Source organism: Bufo gargarizans, chromosome 10 (genome assembly GCF_014858855.1).
Source record: "Bufo gargarizans isolate SCDJY-AF-19 chromosome 10, ASM1485885v1, whole genome shotgun sequence".
In the NCBI taxonomy this organism is placed as follows: domain Eukaryota; kingdom Metazoa; phylum Chordata; class Amphibia; order Anura; family Bufonidae; genus Bufo; species Bufo gargarizans.
In genome coordinates, this window is record NC_058089.1 from 37,576,452 (window position 1) to 37,600,404 (window position 23,953).

The window sequence follows — 23,953 nt, forward strand, 5'->3', positions numbered from 1 at the left end:
AAATTGGGGGTAAATTGCTAGTGACAGATTCCCTTTAAGGCTACTTTCACACTTGCGTTTAGAGCGGATCCGTCTGGTGTCTGCACAGACGGATCCGCACCTATAATGCAAACGCTTAGATCCGTTCAGAACAGATCCGTTTGCATTAACATGAACAAAAAAAAACAAAAACATTTTTTTTTTTGTTCATGATAGTGCAAACGGATCCGTTTTGACTTTACATTGAAAGTCAATGGGGGACGGATCCGTTTGAAAATTGAGCCATATTGTGTCAACTTCAAACGGATCCGTCCCCATTGACTTACATTGTAAGTCTGGACGGATCCGTTTGCCTCCGCACGGCCAGGCTGCAAGCAGCGTTCAAGTGTCCGCCTGCTGAGCGGAGGACAGACGGAGCCATACTGATGCATTCTGAGCGGATCCGCATCCACTCAGAATGCATTAGGGCTGGACGGATCCGTTCGGTGCCGCTTGTGAGAGCCTTCAAACAGAACTCACAAGCGGAGACCCGAACGCAATTGTGAAAGTAGCCTAACATGGCACCCCAAATAAGGAGACCTGCAGGCTGCAGCAGATATCCCATGTGACAGGTCACCCCCAGGAAACCCCTAACAGTTTCTGTAGGTCATGTATAAATTTATTTAATGGGGGTGTGGCATGGGAGGAGCAAAGTCAGGAAGTGGGAGGGGCCATGGTGGGTAGTGGGCGGGGTTAAGGGGCCCAATTCAGATTTTTGCTATGGGGCCCAGTGATTCCTATGTACGCCTCTGGCCAGGGGAGTACTTAGAAATTATTTTCATGCTCTACCAACCAGTTATGGACATTTCTAGCAGTGTGACATGTTGTTTTGTCTTGCTGAAAGCCCAGAAATCTGCATAAGCTCCACCCTACCTGACAGAAAATGACAATGAATCCACATCTTAGCACAGATTTGGCCTTTTAAAGGCATGTGGTCCTAAAATTTTGATCAGCTAAAAAACGTTTTTTTTGTTTAATCGTTATTTTCAATTAATTGAATGCTCAAAAAATGTTTTGTCTCACTCCCATTTCTTCTTGTTGCATGTTGAAGCTCTACTTGGAACCTTGTTAAGATCCAACAATGTAAAATATGATTTTTTGCATTTTTCAAGTGGTCTTAAACTTTTGATCAGGACTGTATATACCCAGCATTCACAACCTGTGTCTTCATATTTAGTGTCAGTCCAATTGATGTCTTTAAAACTCAAACTTGTCATACTTTTCATACATCATTTCAGACATGTGCGTTTAACTACTATTCTTCATTTGACAACATACATGGGTGCTATGAGCTTTACTAGACGACATACGTGGGCACTACATGGCGCTGCCATCCATGTCTGGCTTGCCAGTCAATTATTATTAATGGCATTTACAAGCAAATTAAATTTAAAAGGGTTATCCAATGATTAATGTAAAAAAATAAAATCATAGTCTAGTACAGTAATCAGCAACCTTCGGCCCTCGAGCTGCTGTGAAACTACAACTCCCAGCATACACACTTACTCAGCTATTCTTGTAATTTCCAATAGAAGTAAAAGGAGGATTTGGGGAGTTGTAGTTTCAGAACAGCTGGAGTGCCAAGAGTTGCTGATCACTGGTCTAGTACAGGACACCCTCTTTCTGACAAAGCTAAAAACCAGCCCTGTACCTCCAGATACACTGCCTATCCCAAAAGCCTGTGGGGGCAGTGCTATGATCTGAGGTTGCTGCAGTTGGTCAGGTCTAGGTTCAGCAACAGTATGTGCGCCAAGAATGAGGTCGGCTGACTACCTGAACATACTGAATGACCAGGTTATGCCATCAATGGATTTGTTCTTCCCTGATGGCACAGGCATATTCTAAGATGACAATGCCAGGATTAATCGGGCTCTGGATCTTTATCTCTGTCCAGGGCGTTACAGATGCAGTAAGAATGAGGACATTTCAGTACTGATTTCCTTTTTTTTGTTCTTTATTATTTTTTGTTTGACTTTTGCTCATTGATTTGGATTTCATTTCCAGCTTTAATAATTTGTGACCAGGTAATTACATATTTCCTTTGTTCCTTCTGATTTGCTCCTTCTGACTCTGTGATTTCTCAGTCCAAGCTTCACTCCTTACCTTATGAGGTGCATAAAATGAAAACTGTCTTAGGCCTCATGCACGCAGCCATAGCAGTTTCGTGCTTGCATTGCGGCCCGCAAACAGCAGGACTGCAATATACGGACACCAGCCTTGTGCGCACCGTATCACGGATCTTTTCACTTGAATGGATCCGCAATCCGGAAGATACTGTGCGTTGTGGAACGGTGGCACGGATTGGAAGTCCATGAAAGCACTATGGTGCTTGCACTACTTTTTTGCGGTGCAGACCGTCGGATACGGATCGTGGATCCCATTTAAGTGAATGTGTCCACAGACTGCGCGCACATAGACGGTGCCCGTGCATATCTATAGTAGGTAATCACAGGAGACTATGTGCCACCGCACAGACACCGGCACACGACTCTGGCACATCCATGAAGCCTTCATCTCTAAACTCCTAGAGCGTCTGGTCTACTCTCGCCTCATCCACTATCTCTCTGCCTACTCTCTTCTTGATCCATTACAATCTGGTTTCTGTACCCTACACTTGACAGAAACTGCCCTTACCAAAGTGACAAATGACCTCCTGACAGTAAAACACAATGGTGACTATGCTCATTCTCCTTGACCTCTGTGCAGCTTTTGACACTGTAGACCACCATCTCCTACTCACCATGCTCCAATCTATCAGCCTAAAGTACACTGCTCTCTCCTAATTTTCTTCCTATTTCTCTGGCCGCTCTTTCAGTGTATTTTTCTCTGGCTCCACTTCTCCACCTCTCCCCTCTTGATGTTGGAGTTCCTCAGGGTTCAGTCCTAGGCCCTCTCCTCTTCTCTCTGTACACAGCCCCAATTGGACAGACCATCAGCAGATTTGGTCTCCGGTACCATCTCTATGCTGATAACACACAACTATACACATAATCTCCCGACATCACCCCTGCTGTATTACAGAACACCAGTGACTGTCTCGACTCTGTCTCTAATATCATGTCTTCTCTCTATCTGAATATATCTAAATATCTCAAAAACGGAACTTCTTGTGTTCTCTCCATCTGCTGGTGGATGATGATAATGAGACATAGTTGCCAATAAGTCAACCGCAATTAGTGTCTCAAGAGGTTCATGATGAGGATGAGACACAGTTGTCAATAAGTGAGGTTCTTGTTAGGTGAACAAGTAAGGAGGATGACCAGAGTGAGGAAGTGGAAGAGGTGGCGGTGGACGATGAAATCACTGACCCAACCTGGGAAGATGGCAAGCCGAGCGAGCAACAGGCTGGAAGAGGCAGTGGGGTGGCAAAAGGGAGAAGGCGGGCCACACCAAACAGGCCCACAACTGTTCCCCGGAGTACCCCCTTGTGGCAATGTCCCTTGCCAAGGGGTAGATGTTCTGCAGTCTGGCGCTTTTTGAGGAAAGTGTGGACGATAAAAGAATTGTCATTTGCAACCTGTGCCGTACCAAAATGAGCAGGGACGTGAACACTAGCAACCTCACCACCACCAGCATGATCCGCCGCATGGCATCAAAACACCTTCCTAATAGGTGCGCCGAATGCCTGGGTCCACAATCAGTGTCTGCGGGTCACACCACTGCCTCCTCTTCCCCTGTGTTACGTGCTGGCCAATACCCTGTCCAAGACACAGGCCCGGATGCCTCCTGCCCTGCACCTGGACCTTTGTAAGCATCATCAACTAGCACATTAACTTCTGTGTCCCAGCGAAGCGTACCAATCTCCATACCCCATGGCTTTGAACGAAAGCGCAGATACCCAGCCACCCATCCACAGGCCATAGCACTAAATGCGCACCTTTCCAAATTTCTGGCCCTGGAAATGTTGCCATTTAGGCTTGTGGACACTGAGGGCAGCGGCTGTCCCTCGTTATTCAGTCCCCAGCCGCCACTATTATTTCTGGTGTGCCGCTCCCGTCTTACACCAGCATGTATCGCGTAACATCACCCTTGCCCTGACAAACACAGTTATTGAGAAGGTCCACTTAACGACTGACAAATGGACAAGTGTTTATGGCCAGGGACGCTACATTTCCTTAACGGCACACTAGGTGAACGCTGTGGAGGCCGGGAGCGAAACGTACCCTGGGATGGCACAGGTGCTACCGACGCCAAGGATTGCGGGCCCTACTTCCATCAGGATTTCCTACATTAGTGGCTGCAACCCCTGCTTCTCCTCCTCCACCTCCTCCTCTACTTCCACCCCTGAATTCTCATCTTGCAGCACCAGTCAGCCATCTGTCAATAGCTGGAAGCACTGTAGCACTGCAGTGGGGAAGCGGCAACAGGCCCTGCTGAAACTTATTTGATTAGGTGACAAACGGCACACTGACGCAGAGCTGTGGCAGGGTGTAAGGGACCAGACTGTGCAGTGGCTCTCACCTCTCAACCTACAACCAGGCATGGTTGTGTCTGTTAATGGCTGCAACTTGGCGGCGGTTTTAGAACTCGGCAAGCTCAACTTAGTGGTTCAGCGGTTTCTCAAAACCTACCCAAATTAGCCTGAGCTACCGGTGAAGGTGCGCTGCAGGGGAACACACAGCAGTTCCAACAGAGGCAGGGCAACACTCTCCAAGGCCTGGGACAGTTTCATGACACCCCACCAGCACCCTCACACTGATGCGCAGCCTACTGTCACAACGGGGGAAAAGTTTTGGAAGATGGTGAAAGAGTATGTAGCAGACTGTGTCAGCGTCCTCAGTGATCCCTCTGTGCCTTACAACTACTGGGTGTCCAAGTGGCACGAATTGGCGCTCTATGCCTTGGAGATGCTGACCTGCCCTGCCGCCAGCGTTTTGTCAGATCGGGTATTTAGTGCTGCTGGGGGTATAATAACTGATGAGCGCGTCCGCCTGTCCACTGAAAATGCTGACAGGTTGACTCTTATCAAAATGAACAACAAATATGGCAAAAAAAGATGGGAAAGCACTCATAGGGTAGTATGATTATTGTAACGGGGTGCCGAAGGCCCACTCGGTCTCCCATCAGCCACAGACCTGCTGCTTAGCTTCGGGAGCGAGGATCTGTGTTTGACCTCGTTCCCAGGGTGGCTTTTACTAGCTGGGAGGCTCCCTGCTCCTAGGTCTGCCTTGAGCGCCGAGCTGATCACTCGGTGCTCGACTGGTCGGTCTGTTGGTCATGTGACGCTGGCCATGTCACATGACCCTCACTCCCCACTATAAATACTGGCAGCCTGCTGGCCACAGGTTGCCTGTTAATTTAGGTTCCTGGCAGTTGTTGGATACCTGTGTCCTCCTGTACTGCGCATCCTTCCTGGTATATTGACCTCGGCTTCCACCTGACTATTCTTTGCGGACTCCTTTGGTACCTTTCGACTCTCCTGGTATTTAGGACCCCAGGTATTCTCCTGACCATTCTTTGCTTATCCCTCTGTACTGGGTTGTCCTCTTGGTTTTGACCCGGTCCGTTCACTATCCGTTATTTGTCTTGCCTGTCCTTCCCACACGTATCCTAGGTTAGGGACTGCCGTCCAGTTGTCCCCTGTCATCAGGACTCGTGAGGCAAGTAGGCAGGGCCAGGGGTGAGGGTGGAGCGCAGTGGTCACTATCCTCCCCCCTGTGTGTGTGTGTACGTGACCGTTACAGATTAACAGGCCTAATAACCACGGTATAATGAATCCTCTGGTCACCCTGACTGACCATGTCTCTAATTTGACACAGATGGTGCAGGAGCTAGGGGAAAAAACTCAGTTCTTTTGAGTTAGGGCAAGGTTCTCCCACTCCTCAGGCATCCAGTCCGCATTTTGAGCCCCAGATTAAGCTCCCAGAACCCCTTTTCTGGAGACCGGAAGAAGTTTTTCTCTTTTAAGGAGAGTTGCAGACTTTACTTCCGTTTGCGCCCCGTGTCCTCTGGCCCCGAGAGTCAACGCGTGGGCATTATCATTTCCCGACTACAGGGTGATCCCCAGGACTGGGCGTTCTCTTTACCTGCTGGCGCCAGTTGTTTATCTTCTGTGGAGGGGTTCTTTCAGGCCCTGGGTACCCTTTATGATGAACCAGACAGGGCTCTAGTAGCCGAGACGGCTCTAAAGGCACTGGTTCAGGGCAATCTACCTTTGGAGGATTATTGCACCCAATTTAGAAGGTGGTGTGTCCCCTCCGGATAGAACGAACCAGCCCTGAAGAGTCAGGTCAGGTCAGGTCTGTCTGATAATTTAAAGGATCCTTAAGTTTCCTAAGGGGCGAATTTATAATCTTTCTAACCCAGAACGAAAGGCCATGGAAGATTATATTAAGGAGAGCCTTGGTAAATTAGACCTTCTGTCTCTCCTATGGGGGCAGGGTTTTTCTTCGTTAAGAAAAAAGATGGTGGTCTTAGGCCATGTATCGATTACCGGAGATTAAATAAAATCACTGTCCAGAATAGATACTCCCTCCCATTGATTCTGGATTTATTTAACCAGGTTCTGGGGGCAACCTGGTTTTCCAAGATTGACCTGAAAGAGGCATACAATCTAATCCGAATCAAGGAGGGAGACGAATGGAAGACGGCGTTCAATACTCCGGCAGGACACTTTGAATATCAGGTGATGCCTTTTGGACTCAGCAATGCCCCAGCTGTGTTCCAAAACTTCATGAATGACATTCTTAGGGAGTTCTTAGGTAAATTTGTTATTGTCTATCTTGACGACATTTTGATATTCTCTCCTGACTTCGAATCCCATGTGTCTCATGTTAAACAAGTATTAGAGGTGTTGAGGCAGAATCAGCTATCCGCTAAGCAAGAGAAATGTGTCTTTGGTGTACAGGAGATTCTGTTTCTAGGGCATGTTCTGACTCCTCACGCCTTCAAGATGGATCCTGGTAAGGTACTAGCAATTAAGGAATGGGTAAGACCTTCATCCTTAAAGGCCTTACAGCGGTTCTTAGGTTTCGCCAATTACTATCGTAAATTTATTATTAATTTTTCCGTAATTGCTAAACAATTGACCGACCTTACTAAGAAAGGGGCCGATTTGGAGAATTGGTCTAACGAGGCCATTTCTTCATTTGAAAAATTAAAAAAGGCATTCAGTAGCGCTCCCATTCTGATCCAGCCTGATCAGGAGAGACCTTTTATTGTGGAGGTGGATGCTTCCGAGGATGGCGCAGGAGCAATCCTTTCACAAGGTCCTGCTAGCCTCACTAACCTGAGACCATGTGCCTTCTTCTCCAGGAAATTCTCTTCCACTGAGAGAAACTACGACATAGGGAATAGGGAGCTGCTGGCGATTAAATGGGCATTTGAGGAGTGGAGGCATTTTCTGGAGGGGGCAAGGCATTGTGTAACTGTTGTCACTGACCATAAAAATCTTATGTTTCTCGAGTCTACGAAGAGGTTGAATCCCCGTCAAGCCAGATGGGCTCTGTTTTTTACTATTTTTGATTTTACCATTACGTTCAGGCCGGGAAGTAAAAATGTGAAGGCGGATGCATTATCTCGGAGCTTCGATGCATTTCAACCTACTGAGGTACCACCTGAATCCATCCTACCAGCAAAAATCTTCATAGCAGCTCTAACCCAGGATATCTCGGCTCGCATTAGGTCTGAACAACATCTGGCACCGGTATCCACCCCAACAGATAAGTTGTTTGTTCCCGTACAATTTCGTCTCCAGCTGTTGGGTGAGTGTCACGATTCTGCCTTTTGTGGACATCCGGGTGTTGAGGGCACTAAGGATCTGGTTTCTAGATCTTATTGGTGGCCCACTCTAACTAGGGATGTCAAGTCCTACGTGTCAGCCTGTGAGGTTTGTGCCAGGTCCAAGACACCTAGGACTCGCCCTGCTGGTAACCTACGACCCCTACCCATTCCCAGTAGACCCTGGTCCCATATCTCGATGGACTTTATAACTGACCTACCGCCGGCGGAGGGTAAGACTGTGGTTTGGGTAGTGGTCGATAGGTTTAGCAAGATGGTCCATTTCATTCAACTGTCTAAACTCCCGAATGCCAAAACCCTGGCGTCTATTTTTGTGAAAGAAATTGTTTGATTGCATGGTATCCCAGAAAATATTGTTTCTGACAGGGGTGTGCAGTTTGTGTCCAAATTCCGGAGGGCCTTCTGTCAAAAATGTCAAATTTCATTGTCTTTTTCCTCTGCCTACCACCCTGAGAGTAATGGGCAGACTGAACGCCTTAATCAGTCTGTGGAACAATTCTTGAGGTTGTATGTTGCTGGTGACCAGCAATTATGGGTGATATTTCTTCCATTGGCTGAATTTGCTTTGAATAACCGTGTTGATTCTTCTGCTGGGGATTCACCTTTCTTTTGTAACCATGGTTTTCATCCACGTTTTCATTCTGGGTCATCCTTCTCCTCCTCTAACCCTGAGGCGGATAGGCTCTCCTCTGAACTGTGCACAGTTTGGGCCCGGGTTCAATCAAATTTAGAAAAGGCTCAAAGTTCTCAGAAACTCAAGGCCGATAGGAGACGTTCAAGGGGGGTGAATTTTAAGGTTGGGGATAAGGTATGGTTGTCCTCCAAGAATCTCTCTCTTAAGGTAGATTCTAAAAAGTTTGCTCCTCATTTTATTGGACCATATAAGATCACGGAGGTGATTAACCCGGTATCATTTAGGTTGGAGCTGCCAGAGTCATTCCACATTCATAATGTGTTCCATAAATCTCTACTAATATTTTGAACCGGTAGTACCATCGAAAGCCTCGCCTCTGCCGGTTCTTGTTAATGATGCTGTTGAGTATGTGGTGTCTAAAATAGTGGATGTCAGGAAGGTGCGTAATTCCTTGCAGTACCTGATTCACTGCAAGGGGTATGGACCTGAAGAGAGATCTTGGGTACCTGCCAGGGAGGTTCATGCTCCTAGACTTGTTCGAAAATTTCATTTAGAACGCTACGACGTAGGGGATAGGTAGCTGCTGGCCATTAAAGGCCGTCACCTGAAGTCTTGGGTCTGGTGGCCCCTCGTAAAAGGGGGGGTACTGTAACGGGGTGCCGAAGGCGCACTCGGTCTCCCATCAGCCGCAGACCTGCTGCTTAGCTTCGGGAGCGAGGATCTGTGTTTGACCTCATTCCCAGGGCGGCTTTACTAGCTGGGAGGCTCCCTGCTCCTAGGTCTGCCTTGAGCACCGAGCTGATCACTCAGTGCTCGACTGGTCGGTCTGGTGACGCTGGCCACGTCACATGATCCTTACTCCCCACTGTAAATACAGCCAGCCTGCTGGCCACAGGTTGCCTGTTAATTTAGGTTCCTGGCAGTTGTTGGATACCTGTGTACTTACCTGATCCTGTTCCCTGACGATCCTTTGCCTGCTCCTCCTGTACTACGCATCCTTCCTGGTATATTGACCTCGGCTTCCACCTGACTATTCTTTGCGGACTCCTTTGGTACCTTTCAACTCTCCTGGTATTTATGACCCAGGCTTCTACTGACCTTTCATTGCTTATCCCTCTGTACTGCGTTGTCCTCTTAGTTTTGACCCGGTCCATTCGCTATCCGTTATTTGTATTGTCTGTCCTTCCCGCACATATCCTGAGTTAGGGACTGCCGTCCAGTTGTCACCTGTCATCAGGACTCGTGAGGCAAGTAGGCAGGGCCAGGGGTGAGGGTGGAGCGCAGTGGTCACTATTCTCCCCCCTGTGTGTGTGTGTGTACGTGACCGTTACAATTATAAAAAAAATATTTAGAAGTAAGACATCAATGGTTGTGCTCACCTTTTGGTGTTGTGCGTACGCAGGCATAACACTCATGAGAACAAGGGGTCGGTGCAGCCGGTATCTCTTAATCCTCGTAAGCGGAGTAGCCAGTTCTCCAGAGGAATGATGTGAAACACAATTGGGGTGGGTATGTACTGTGACAGTACCCAAAAAGTGATACCTTCTGGCGCAAAGGCAAGACCTCAGTAGATATGTATAGGATCTTTTATTGGTAAATGACAACGCGTTTTGGAGTCAATGTACTCCTTTTTCAAGTCTAAAAAATCACAAAGTTAATAAAAGGAAAAATTGGTAACCAAAAAGGAAGCTATATAGAAAATTGTTGTGTATATAACAATACATAAATACGTAATTAAAAGGATTTAAAAGTATATAGATACATATCGCAGTTTGGAGGAAAAGAATAAATTATTAAAATGCTATCAATAAAATACTATAATACATCAGATATGATAAAAGATAATATAATATATTCGTAAATCCACATCCACTGTATGATGCTAAAAAAGGCATAGGACATAAATGAGCTATATTTATATATATATATATGTTATGTAAAAGTGGCATACTACTCGGACTACATCGTTCCCAGCAGCGACCTGGGAGTCCAAGATTCATCCAGACATCCTCCCCATGCTGTTCCCGAACCATTTCAGTGGTGTTTCCATCAATTTCTGAAATTTTCCTATGAACCAGACACCCTCCCTTCTTCAGAGCAGGGAGTGCCTGGTTTAATGCTTGGGTTCTCCCATTAACTTCCATTCTGCTCGGGTGCTCTGTAGAGCACTTTGGTGCTTGATCAACACTATCCTTTTGGAGGAACAGGTTGTCTCAGTCCTGACATTAGTACTAGGGTCCTATAGGGTGAGTTAGGATATTAGGTGTTCCTGTGTATGAACTCACCTACTCTGGGGTCTGTTCATACTGGTAGTTAGTCAGGACTTTGATTAGGGTTTTACTAGGGGGTGTCCATATCCTTTCCCTAGTTTCCAGGCCTTATTCTCTCACCCTTTTCCCTCCAATGTTCGGTGTGGTGTTTCCCTTCCGCACCCGAACGTGACATTATAAACCGCCGAAACCGTCATTTTATTTTGCTTGTTTCAGCACAGCCATGGATCCAATTGCTGCACTGGCCAGACAGGTGTAGGGGCTGTCTTTGGAGGTAGCTGACTCTGCACGACCGTCTCGCAGATCCAGAGACCACAGGCTGCTGGTCCTAGTGGTGGTTACCAGGTCGGGCTTAAGCCTAAAGTTGCCCTCCCGGACAGATTCTCTGGGGGAAGTGATAATTTCATTTTGTTTAGGGAGGCGTGCAAATTGTATTTTAGGATATGTCCACACCCATCTGGGGATGAGATTCAGAGAGTTGGTGTGGTTATTTTGTTGCTTAAAGGAGATGCTCAGTCATGGGATTTTTCTCGAGATCGCAGTCTCTCTGGTCGGTGGATGAATTTTTCAAAGCTCTGGGTCTCATCTATGAGGACCCGGATCAGACCTACCTGGCCAAGACCAAGCTACGTGGCCTTCATTAGGGAGAGCGTTCTGCTGAGATCTTTTGTTCTGAGTTTAGGAGGTGGGCTACGGATACTGAGTGGAACGATCCAGCTCTCCGTAGTCAGTTTTGCCAGGGATTATCAGAGAGGCTGAAGGACGCTTTGGTCTTTCATGAGAATCCTGAGTCTCTGGAAGCTGCTATGTCTCTTGTAGTACGCATTGATAGACGCCTGAGAGAGAGATCTAGGAGCCCCCACTCTCAGGACATACTATCACATAACGTATCGTTTTCCGCTGACAATTTGGGTGAAGATACTCCTGGGTTTATGTCTGGGGACGAACCCATGTAATTAGGGGGAGCTACTCCTGGATCTGCTTTTAAGCATATTAGTCGTAGGAAGGGAGTGTGTTTTTTCTGTGGACAAAGGGGACATTTTATCGATGTATGTTCATGCATTCAGCATCAAAAAGAAAAAAAAGGGACATCTACAGTAATTCCCATTTGATTCTTGGAGGGGTGAGAGGAGAGTCAGAGAACGTGCATTTGTCTTTGACTGGTAGTACCCAATTTCTCCTGACTGCCGAGGAGCCGCTAGAGTCTAAGACTGTGGGGATTGAGGTGTTTATCAACAGTGGGGCAGGGGTGAATCTGATTGGTGCTCAGTTCGTCTGTATGCACGGGTTGTCTACAAGTGCATTAAAGAAAAACATTTCCATTTTCACTATTGATTCTGCACCTCTAACTCAGACGCGTTTATCTCAAATGGTGCAGGACATCCGATTAAGAGTGGGTGACTTTCATCAGGAATTCAGCTCTTGTTTTGTGTTGGAGGGTCTCCCTGCTCTGTTGGTTCTGACTTTACAGTGGTTAAGCAAGCACAATCCAACCGTTGATTGGCAAGCTAGACAGATTCTGGATTGGGGTGATTATAGCATTGACAATTGTCTGAATACATCTTTTTCTGCTTTAACCACTAAAACATTACCCTCTTTTATATCAGATTTTGCTGATGTATTTTCTGAAAGTGGATGCCAGGATTTACCTCCGCATCGGGAATATGATTGTCCTATCAATCTTATTGCCGGAGCTAAGTTGCTCAAATCTAGGTTGTATAATCTTTCTAGATCCGAAAGAACGGCCATGAGAGAGTATATTATCGAGAGTTTGGCTAAATGGCACATAAGACCTTCCAAATCTCCAGTGGCAGCAGGGTTTTTCTTTGTTAAAAAAAAGGACGGAACTCTTAGGCCATGTCTGGATTTCCGTGAGCTCAATCGATGACTGTCTGTGATCCTTACCCCCTTCCTTTGATTCTTGATTTGTTTAACCAGATTGTTGATGCCAAGGTGTTCTCCAAGTTGGATTTAAGGGGGCATATAATCTGGTCAGGATCAAGGAAGGGGATGAATGGAAGACGGCTTTTAATACCCCATAGGGTCACTTCGAGAACCTGGTTATGCCTTTTGGGTTGGCCAATGCTCCTGCAGTTTTCCAGCATTTTGTGAATTACATTTTTCATCACCTGGTGGGGAGGTTTGTTGTCGTGTATTTGGATTCCAGACGAGGAGACTTATTAGGATCACGTTAGACAGGTGTTACAGATCCTAAGAGATAATAAATTATACGCAAAATTAGAGAAGTGTATTTTTGCTGTACATGAGGTGCAATTCTTGGGCTACCTGCTGTCATCTTCAGGTTTTCGAATGGATCCAGAGAAAGTCCGTGCTGTATTGGACTGGGATAGACCCAAAAATCTGAAGGCTCTTATGCAGTTTTTGGGGTTCAGCAACTATCACCGAAAATGTATTCAGAACTAATCGACAGTGCTGAAACCCTTAACGGACATGACTAAGAAAGGGACGGATGTTTCAGTGTGGTTGGATTCAGCATTGCAAGCCTTTTCTGCTGTTAAGGAGTGCTTCGCTTCTGTCCCTGTATTGGTGCAGCTGGACATATCACAACCTTTTATTGTGGAAGTTGACGCGTCCAAGGTGGGGGTAGGAGCAGTCTTATCACAGGGCCTGTCATCTGGTAAATGGCGCCCACGTGCATTTTTCTCTAAAAAAAAATTCGCAGAGAGAAATTACGATGTGGGTAACAGAGTTGCTGACCACTAAGTTAGCTTTTGAGGAGTGGCGTCATTGGTTGGAAGGGTTCATTCCAATCACGATTCATCCAATCACGGTGTTCACAGATCACAAAAATCTGGCTTACCTGGAGTCGGCTAAACGACTGAACCGGAGGCAGGCCAAATGGTCTTTGTTCTTCACTAGATTCAATTTCATTGTCACTTATCATCCTGGGGTTAAGAACGTCAAAGTAGATGCCTTGTCACATAGTTTTCCTGGAGATGGCGATTTTGAAAATCCGAGTCCGATACTGTCGGAGGGGGTGGTGATATCCGCTCTATACCCTGACCTAGAGGTGAAGGTGTTAGAGGCTCAGGGAGATGCACCAGAGTCTTGCCTCTCTGGGAAATAGTTTGTTCCGTCAGAATTGTGTCATAAGGTGTTTGAGGAACATCACTGTACGGTTCTTATGGGACACCCTGGGAGTAGATCCACTGCTGAACTCATCTCTCGTAGATTCTGATGGCCATGGTTGCGTAAGTGTGTTGAGAACTTTGTGTCAGTCTGTAGTATCCATGCACGAGCTAAGGTGACACATACTCTACCTTCTGGATCTCTACTTCCGTTACCCATACTGTCCAGACCATTGACTCGCATGTCTATGGGTTTTATTACTGATCTGTCTAATTCATCTAGAAAGGCAGTTATTCTGGTGGTAGTTGATCGTTTTAGTAAAATGGTGCTTTTTATAGCATTGCCTGGCCTACCTAATGCTAAAACACTTGCGCAAGTGTTTGTTGACAACATTGTGAAACCTCATGTCATTCCCTCTGACGTGGACTCGGATTGTGGGACTCCGTTTGTGTCTAGATTCTGGAAGGCGTTCTGTAGTCGGCTGGGAGTGCGACTGTCTTTTTCTTCTGCTTTTCATTCTCAGACGAATGGACAGACGGAGCGCACTAATCAGAGTCTGGAGACTTACTTAAGGTGTTTTGTCTCTGAGAACCAGGAGAAATGGTCCTCGTTTTTGTCTATGGCAGAGTTTGCCATAAACAATCGTAGACAGGAGTCCACTGGTAAGTCGCAATTTTTTGAGGCATATGGGTTTCACCCACAATTTGGAACAGTCTCTGGTTCGGATACTTCCGGTATCCCTGAGGAGGAGCATTTTTCGTCATCATTGTCTTCTATATGGCGGAAAATTCTAAATAACTTGATGAATATGGGCAACAAGTATAAACGTGTGGCTGACAGGAAACGTATGAAGGGTCCAGACCTATGTGTGGGTGATTTTGTGTGACTTTCCACAAGAAATATTAAGTTGAAGGTTCCTTCTTTTAATTTGGGTCCAAGGTTTTGGTCCATATAAGATCACTGCCATTATTAATCCTGTAGCTTTTCGTCTTGAATTTCCTCAGGCCCTGAAAATTCATAATGTGTTTCACAAATCTTTGTTGAAGTGATATGTTGAACCTTTGGAGTCATCCCCCTTGCCACTCGCTCCTGTCATGGTGGACGGTAGTTTGGAATTCCAGATCGCCAAGATTATTGACTCTTGAGTTCTCCGTAGATCTCTTCAGTATCTTGTTCACTGGAATTGCTATGGACCAGAGGAGAGGATGTGGGTACCGGCATCTGTCGTGATTGCCAGTCGTTTGGTGAAAGCCTTTCACGGGTCTCATCCGGATAAGGTTGTTCCTGGGTGCCTGGAGGTCACCGTAGAAGTGGGGTTACTGTCATGGACGTTCCTGCGAGAGGTGGCAGGAGATCGGCGAGACTGGCAACACGTGATTTGATCTGACATGTTTTCCGTTTGGATCAAATGACGTCTGTGTTGTTTCTGGTGCTTGCCACGCCTTCTTTCCCCAGGTGTGGTTATTATGGTCATTTTACCTTCTCTATTTATTGTGGTTTCTCCCACTATGCTTTGCGGTTTATAGCTTCTGTTGGAGTTGTGGATAGCTGGTGTGTGGATCTCGGCTCGTGTGTGGATCTCTTTGTGTGGGTTTTGTGTGTTGCATTTCCCTGTCATTTGTATTAAGGCCTGAGGCCTGTATGTCCTTCCTTTTGGAGGAACAGGTTGTCTCAGTCCTGACATTAGTACCAGGGTCCTATAGGGTGAGTTAGGACACTAGGTATTCCAGTGTATGAACTCATCTACCTCTGGGGTCTGTTCATACTGGTAGCTAGTCAGGACTTTGATTAGGGTTTTACTAGGAGGTGTCCATCTCCTTTCTGTAGTTTCCAGGCCTTATTTCCTTACGCCTTTTCCTCCTATGATCGGTGTGGTTTTTCCCTCCCAAACCCAAATGTGACATCTGATATCTCCCTCTCAGTGTGCTACACTATCATCACTCCTTTGACACTGATCTTTCCTTCACCCCCTACATCCAATCTCTCTCCCGCTCATGTCGCCTGCACCTCAAAAAAATCCGACATTTTCTCACAATGGAAACAACAAAAACTCTTATTGTTGCCCTGATCAATTCCCGCCTTGATTACTGCAACTCACTAATAATTGGTCTCCCTCTAACCAGACTTTTCCCTCTCCAATTTATTCTTAATGCAGCAGCCAGGATCACCTCTCTGTCCAACTGCTACTCTGATGCCTCCACTCTGTGCCAGTCATTGCATTGGTTGCCCGTACACTATAGAATCCAATTTAAACTGCTCATCCGCACCTACAAAGCTCTCCACAGTGCTGCACCCCCCCTTCCCACATCTCTTCCACAATAATCCTAACCTTTCATTCCCAGCTCCAAGACTTCTCTTGAGCTGCATCGGTTCTCTGGAATACCCTACCCCAAGAAATCAGGTTAAGGCCTCATGCACACGTCCATCGCCCGGCCATGGCCGTATTGCGAAACCGAACCGAACCCGAGTTTGGGAAATGTTTTTTTTTACAGTATAAATCAATTTCTGAAGTTATTATGCGACGTCTCATCAGAGCCAATACATTATCATACTGTACCCGAACTCTCGCTCCTTAAAGTATTGAAACAAAGTTTTATGCAAATCGACTTTTGATGTTTCATCCAAAGTCGATTCGCTTATCCCTAGTTATACGTTTTTCCCTTATACTTTTCAACCCTGTAGGCGCCACTCCTGGTTTTGGCAAAAAAAAAAGTGCAGCAAATTTTTCCTGTGTGCACTTGGCCTTCTGCCTTTATTTTAGTAAAGTAGTTACTGTAGTAGTTGTTAGTTTTTTTTTTTTTAATAGTGAAGGTCAGGAGATGTGAACCTAGCCTTAGAGAAGTTGAGATCTACTGTTGTAACTTAGGAGGGTCTTGAAATCTATGTGATACAGAGTTGTGACAGGACCATGGGGAGAATGATGTGCAAAACCATCATGAACTCTTCCAGCTGTGACTCCTGTCTGCAGAGTATGCTGTCCAGATATCTTAGGTTCTCACTATTCCATCATCCTGCCACCACCTAACAGTGTCATCCTGCTGCTACCCCTAATATGGTGCCCTCTTTGCTGCCCAGATACCTGAATGTAGTACTTAAGAGATAACATAGCCATAGTAATACCAAAAGTATAAGTGGAGCATACATAATGCCCCCAGATGTAATAGTGTCATAAAGCAGAATGCCTAACCCTGTATATCAAAGGGTGGAAGAGGTAAGTACGTTGCCAAGGCCTAGGTGGTTTACAAGGGTGAATGGCAGGGTACAGAGCTGATGGCTCCCAAGCTCCTCTGCAGTTTTCAACTTGATCTGCATCCTGAGGACATGGATAGTGTTGAAAGGGGTACTTGGCCCATGATCTACATGGGATCAGTCGGCAATCAGTTTGTTGATCATAATAGACAGGCTGACCGCACATTATCAAGATAATCAATAGCTGTGAACAGCATTAGGTCCATGCAGGTATTTGGTCCCAAGATCATTGTTAGTTCTTAAATACCTAGAAAGCTTGTAAATAAATTTTTTCATGGACACTGATAGATGTATCCATGCTTTTTTTAGGCTGATGGTCATAGTGATTGGAATTATGTACTACTTATAATCTTTTTGATTTATCATGGTTTTCCAAATCATCTATAAAAAAAAAATATTCTGGAATTTTTGGATAAGTTGTCTAGAATCTTGCCCAGCATGTCAACAGCAAAGTCTTTATCCAGTAAGCAGAGATTTTGAGAATGGCAAGGATAAGAAACAGAAAGATCTTTGGAATCTAAAGTTGTGGGATTATCTGAACTATTGGATGATCATAGAAAACTATAGAAAATGTACTTCTAGAGAACCTTCGGGAACACTAGGAGCCCTGAATTAAAATATGAAAATAGAATCTGCTGATAACACTTTGTTTTTTATTAATTAGAGGACTGGTTCTCCTCTGCTTCCAGCCTATGCCAAAACAAATGGTGGATTATCAGGTTTTCTGGTTGGAGCTTGCAGATATTCATGTACTTGCTGCAGAAACAACCCCATTCAGATGTGTGGAACAGGTTCTCAGTCACAGAAATTCCTGCAACAAGGCTGTTGTGTGAATTCATTTGAATGGTTCTATGGTGTTCATGTGTACTGTACATGCAAGCAGAATTGTCCACTGGCCATAAATTTGTTGCATCTTACTCCTGCATGTTATTTATGAAGACTGCTGTATAAAGTAGGAGTCTTAATAAATTTTACTCTATCAGTTTGCTGAGGCACAGGTTTGCTTTGACCTTTTGAGTACAGAACCTCTTCAATGTCCTAAGCTCTACTGACTTCTGTTTTCTCCTTCATTTTACAGATGCTCCTGTGTCTGAGCTACATGACTTGTTCTGTAAGAAGCTGCAGCAATGCTCAGTTATCTTCCATTTTATGGACTGTGTGGCCGACCTGAAAGGCAAGGAGATTAAGAGGGCTGCGTTGAATGAGCTAGTTGAGTGCATTGCCACAAACAGAGGAGTGCTCATAGAACCGGTTTATCCTGAGATCATTAAAATGGTGAGTAATTCATTTGGAAGCATTGGGAAGAAGATCGACTATAATTGTACTAATAATTCCATATATTCTGTTTGCTGCCTGACCATCACCCAAACTCTGCTCAGAAATTACATATAGAGATTGAGATAAGAGTTCCAAACTATAACCTAACCTAAAAATGGTAAAGAAGAACACTAAACTGCTGGGTTTTTGTAAATGGTGCAATAGCATCAGGGTACAATACAAGTTACCCAACCACATTAGACAACATTCGACTGAACCCTTTGATTTCAATATTATAGGCCAACAATATAATGCAGTGGTCCCCAACCTTTTTTGCACCAAGGACCAGTTTCATGTCAGACAATTTTCCCAGGGACCGGGGAGGGGGGGCTTAGGTCTTGGACGGGGCTTAGGGGATGGGTGGGGCTTAGTGGGTGATGGCCGGCGCTGACTGATTCACGCGCATAACAAAACACAAGGATCATGTTAAAATAGATAACTATTACATTTATTATTTAAATGTGACTCAAAACTGACTAGGGTCTCTGCTGCACTGCTGATATTTTCAAGGTGACACGAAAAAGGAACTGCAGGTCATTCTCCCACTCACTCCCTCAGATACTATCTGAAACTGGATGCCGGCAACCGCCCCCCCCCCTCCCGCCTTCATGTTCATTTGCATTGGTGGGGCAATGAGACCTAACCAATCCCTCCCTCACTAGCCCTTTTCAGCTTTCCTATAGATGGCAGTGGCTGGCTGGCATCACAGTTGGAAGGAATGCTCTCCTTCTGACCCGCTGTACGGCCGCACGCTGTGTGTGATATGCGCGCCGGGCACGCATGCGTCTGGCGCAGTGGCGTAACTAGAATTCTATGGGCCCCAGGGCAACCTTTGAATTTGGGCCCTCCCCTCTGGCAATAATAACCAAGAGCACCACCATGCCCCTCATGTGGCCGACGTGGTTATTATTGCCAAAGTTTTGTCAGTCGCCCCCTTTCTCACTATATTTCATTTTGCCCTCACTCCTATATATTTCATTTTTTGCCCCTCTCTGTATATATTTCATTATTTGCTGCCCCTGCCCTCATATGGCCGGCGTGGGCCCCCCTTTCTGAATTCAGACATTAATGCCGGTTATTATAATGTGATATGATATTAGGGCAGGGGCAGCAAATAATGAGGGGGCAAAATGAAAAGGAAATATATAGAGAATGGGGGCTAAATGAAATATAGGTAGAGGGGCCACTGACAAAACTTTGGCAATAATAACCCAGTTATAATTGCCAATGTTTTGTCAGAGGCCCCTCTCTACCTATATTTCATTTTGCCCCCATTCTCTATATATTTCAGTTTTTGACCCTCATTATTTGCTGTCCCTGCCCTGCCCTCATATGGCCGTTGCGGGCTCACCCCTTTCTGAATTCAAACATTAGTGCCACTGATCATCATCTGCCCCCGTACTTGCAGGCTGTGGCGGGCTTCAGGTCAGTGCGCAATCCCGTGGCTCTGCCTGCGGCGCACCGCCGTGTCATTCCAACAGTGATCCCGCGAGACCCGCTGCAGGTCACGGGTCTCGCGGGATTATAACAGGTTATGAAGTGCAGCGCAGGCGCACTCAAAATATATGGAGGGCCCGGCCGCCGCACTGAAAAAAAGCACTTGCGGGGCCGCGGGCCCTCCCCCCTGCCCTGACGTCTCCCCTCCTCTGTATTGCCGCGGCCCGGCAAACAATTTTCCAGGGCCCGGTCCTGGGCCGCGGCCCGGTGGTTGGGGACCGCTGATCTAATGCATATGGGGACCTCTTGATGTCACATGTCAGGGGAAAGAAGGATCATTTAAACTCTAATTATTCAACAATTGTATCTCTGTATACGTCCCTGAATGTCTATAATTGAAAGACTGCCTGATAGGAACGTTAAAATAAAATAACAAACTTTATTAAATGGTACGCATTTTTTACTGACTCATGGGGATAGTCCCAGTTTTTAAAATATATATGTAGACTGGTTTGGCTGTATTCGGGTAGGGTGAGATGGATAACACCACATTAGGTGTGGGCCTGACACTATAGGAGGCACCTGTATCCATACCCCTTGGGTAGCACTGGTGTGTACAAGTCCAGTGCTATCATTTCAAGTGCGTACCTGTTGTTATTACAGGAATTAACCCTATCCACACCTGATAGTAGCACTGATGTTGATACTAACATCATCAGTGTCCCTATACTTATAGTGTGCTGGTTAATACGTCTCCACATTATCTGTTTGGGGGAGTGGGGAATTTATATTACAATACGTATTTTCTTCGCCCATAATGAAGGGCGACACTCTAGCCTGATACACTCGCCACTTGAGTGTTGGTTTATGATTCCCTTTTTAGAGACTATTTAATAAAGTTTGTTATTTTATTTTAACGTTCCTATCAGGCAGTCTTTTGGAAAGAAGGATCAGGCATGATGGATAGGGAGATAATGCACTGTCAGAGGAATCTGGCAGGCGTCTCTCACCAAGCATGAATTCAGGTAAGACAGGAGAAAATGTGGCTGACAATTATGTAAAGTGTACAGGCAGCTTTATACGTATAGCTTTATATATATATGCTCATTGACAAAAAAAATAACGCACCTAGACATGCCGGGGCGTAGATATAAGGGAAGCAGGGGAAGCAGATGCCTTGGGGCCCAGACCTACAAGGGGCCCCCTCAGGAGGAAGACTAAAATATTTTATTGTCAGGGCCCCTTCAACAGTATTATACAATGACATTATATACAGTGACACTGTAGGAAACAGAGGGAGCGGCTAACGGGTCTTGTCTGAGAGCTCAATCTTGACTAACCACAGGAGTGGGGGTTGCACGTTCATAAATTTTCTGTGGGGCCCAGTCAGTTATAGTTACGCCACTGCAGACATGTCTGATTGCTGCAAACCTCTGCATTCATTTATGTCTCAAGCAGAAACACATACTAAGCACATACAAGGGTCTCAAAGGTAGACGATTGTATGCCCACGTACCTAGGACTGTGTGACACCTGAAAACCCTATAATAGTGAGGGGACACGACCACCGGCTCCCTGCACTTCATATGGAGGGAGTCAGGGTCACCTAGAATCAAGCCAGCAAGGAAACACAATACATGAAAGGACTTATCTGAACAAGCAGAAGCCTCCAGCAGTGAACACTTCAATCCAGGAAGTAGTATAAACTGCAAAGTGAGGCAGTATGGGAGGGAATATAAAGGAAAGAGGATTAGTCTAAATAGGTGACACCTGGGAGAAGGAAATGAGATGAGAAAGTGAAACCAAAACAAAGAACATCATGCAAGAGGTAGAGAAGGACGTCTGTCAGACCTTATCACAGAACTGGGGGTGACATAATCACATATTGTGTTTGTGAAAAAGCAGAAATATGTATATTAGTTTTCGAAGCATAGAAGTCTACTCTTCTCAATGTGGTAAGACTGCAGTAATATATATTCTAAGATACAGAAAGTATTGTTTTAATTAGAATGATGAACCCTGTTAGGAAGTATGCCTGGTTTATTAGGGTTGATCATGCTGACAGAGCCTCTTTAAGTTCCCAGTCCACCCCTGAACACTATCCACCAAACCCCATGTAATCAGAAGCACTACAGATATCAGCTGGTGATTAGTTTATGCCGCTTTATATGTACTCCCCTATTTTGTTAAGATGGCTGGCCCATTGCACGAAACAACCACTTTTTAACTTTTGTGTCACCGCTATCTGCTAATTATTAGATTATAAGCTATAGCAAGCAGGGCCTTCATTACTCTTGTTTTATTATTGACTTGTTTGTTGATATGTAAGGTATGATTTTGGCATTACATGAACCCTCTGATTATAAAGCGCTGTGGAATATATTGGCACAATATATATAAAGATTACTATTACTAAAATGGAAGAGAGCCAAAGGAAAGACTCAGGCCTCGTCATTCGAGAGTCAGAATGAGTGTAACAGCACCAGTTACCTGGCCAGTATTATTAGTAGTGGCAGTTGTAGCCACGGTGGTGGCGGTAGGAGCAGTGGTAGCAACAGTGGCATTCAGGGCAAATTGGGAGGGGGGCAAGGAGCCCACGAAGACCTATCACAGTCTGATAAAAATGGCAGGAAGGGTGAGGACTATGACAATGATTGTGTGTTGGACGGAATCTGGGAGCCTAATAGGTGGGCTGAGGAGTAGGTGGCAATAGAGGGCAAGGACAGAGGCTGCAGCAGCATTAAAGAGCAGAGGCAATGTACAGGTATGGCCAAAACCTCCCAAAAAACTGTCGGGGACAAATCTACTTTTCTGTATCAAACTTTTTATTAGTATTAATCAAAAAGGAAGAGCAGTAGTCTACATAAAAAATAAAAGTATATAAAAGCTTAATCAGTAATATGCAATAAATAACATAAACTATACACTCAGAGAAAAAGGAAAGGCCAGTATAGACTGATGAGACTTAATACCCTTACCCCCGACACCTTGGCCGTCTTTCAACCTATAATAAATAACAACACTTGACAACCATCTTGTTGGGTGAGGGTCGGTCACAGCTTTATTAGTTTATTTTTCTCCAACCATCCAACTCTTTTATAATACCAAACAAATTGCCTCATAAGAAGAAGCAGTGTGCCCCACAGAATTCATTCGTGGGCAAGTTCGCCTTCTTCTCCCTCTTAAATGACTCAACCAACCTCCACGGAGGAGGCCGTGTACCCATACATGCAATCCAGAGAGAAAGATGTCGAGACCAAAATCGTTGAGATATACACCATCGGGCCTCATGAGGTGCATATTATCGCCCTCAAACTGTCGGTGTCGCACCACAACTCCCGCCGTGGAGCGTACAAAGCGAGCAATGCGGGCATTGATTGTCCTCCTGGCCCTTTCTATAGCCTGTGCATGCCTGGCTCCCTGCCAAGTTACTCTAGGAATGATCTCTGACCAGACAATTGCGACTTCGTGGAAAAAGGAAGGGAGTCGTTCCAGGTACGCCCTAATGAGAGCAATGAGCTCGGCCATTTTTAGCAGGCAGAGGTCATTGCCCCCGGGATGTATGACTAAGGAGACTGGAGAACGGACAGCTCTACTTATCTCCACCGCTTCAGGCAAGACTTGAAACCAAAGTAGACCCCGAATGCCACGCCAAGAGACCTGGACGTTCTGGACGCTGAGGCTGCGACCAACAGGCCGATAATTGGACCGCTGGCCTGCCCAAAATACATAAGAATGTCCAAGAAAGCAGATGGTCGGCTGGACAGGGTCTGCAAAGAAAATCTAACTAATAAGTGGGGGCACATGTATGAGGAGAAACACGCCGACCTCCACCTGCAAATACGTTGCACTTCAGAGTCTGGGAAACCGGCTCCAGCTGCCTATGCAGTGGCTCCAATGCAGAAGGAATGGGTGCTGAAGCCCGAGCTAGGGAGACCTACGGCCGCGAGGCAGCGGGTAAAAACGGACAAACTGAAAACGGGTGAGTGGAGTGCCGTCGGCATTCGGCAAAAGGGGGGCACCCTGGAGACGAGACGCCAATAATTCCTATACCGCCGCATAGGGGCATGCTGGGCCCTCTACCTTATACAAAGGAAGCCAAGCACCCCGGACGAAAATGTCTGTTTTTGAGCGGCAAATGAAAATACGGAGGAAAGAATCGCTGAGGAGCACGTCCTCAAACTGCAAACCTCCTAGT

General features: G+C 45.8%; 1 protein-coding gene across 3 annotated transcripts in view; it reads left to right on the plus strand.

The window, feature by feature from the left end:
• PPP2R5B (protein phosphatase 2 regulatory subunit B'beta) overlaps positions 1–23,953 on the plus strand; it is a 158,503-nt gene that overhangs the window by 39,973 nt on the left and 94,577 nt on the right. For all 3 annotated transcript variants that reach the window (XM_044270393.1, XM_044270394.1, XM_044270395.1), the window contains one exon: positions 18,080–18,276. In XM_044270393.1, the coding sequence (XP_044126328.1) occupies positions 18,080–18,276 (197 nt within the window). The remainder of the gene's footprint in view (positions 1–18,079; positions 18,277–23,953) is intronic.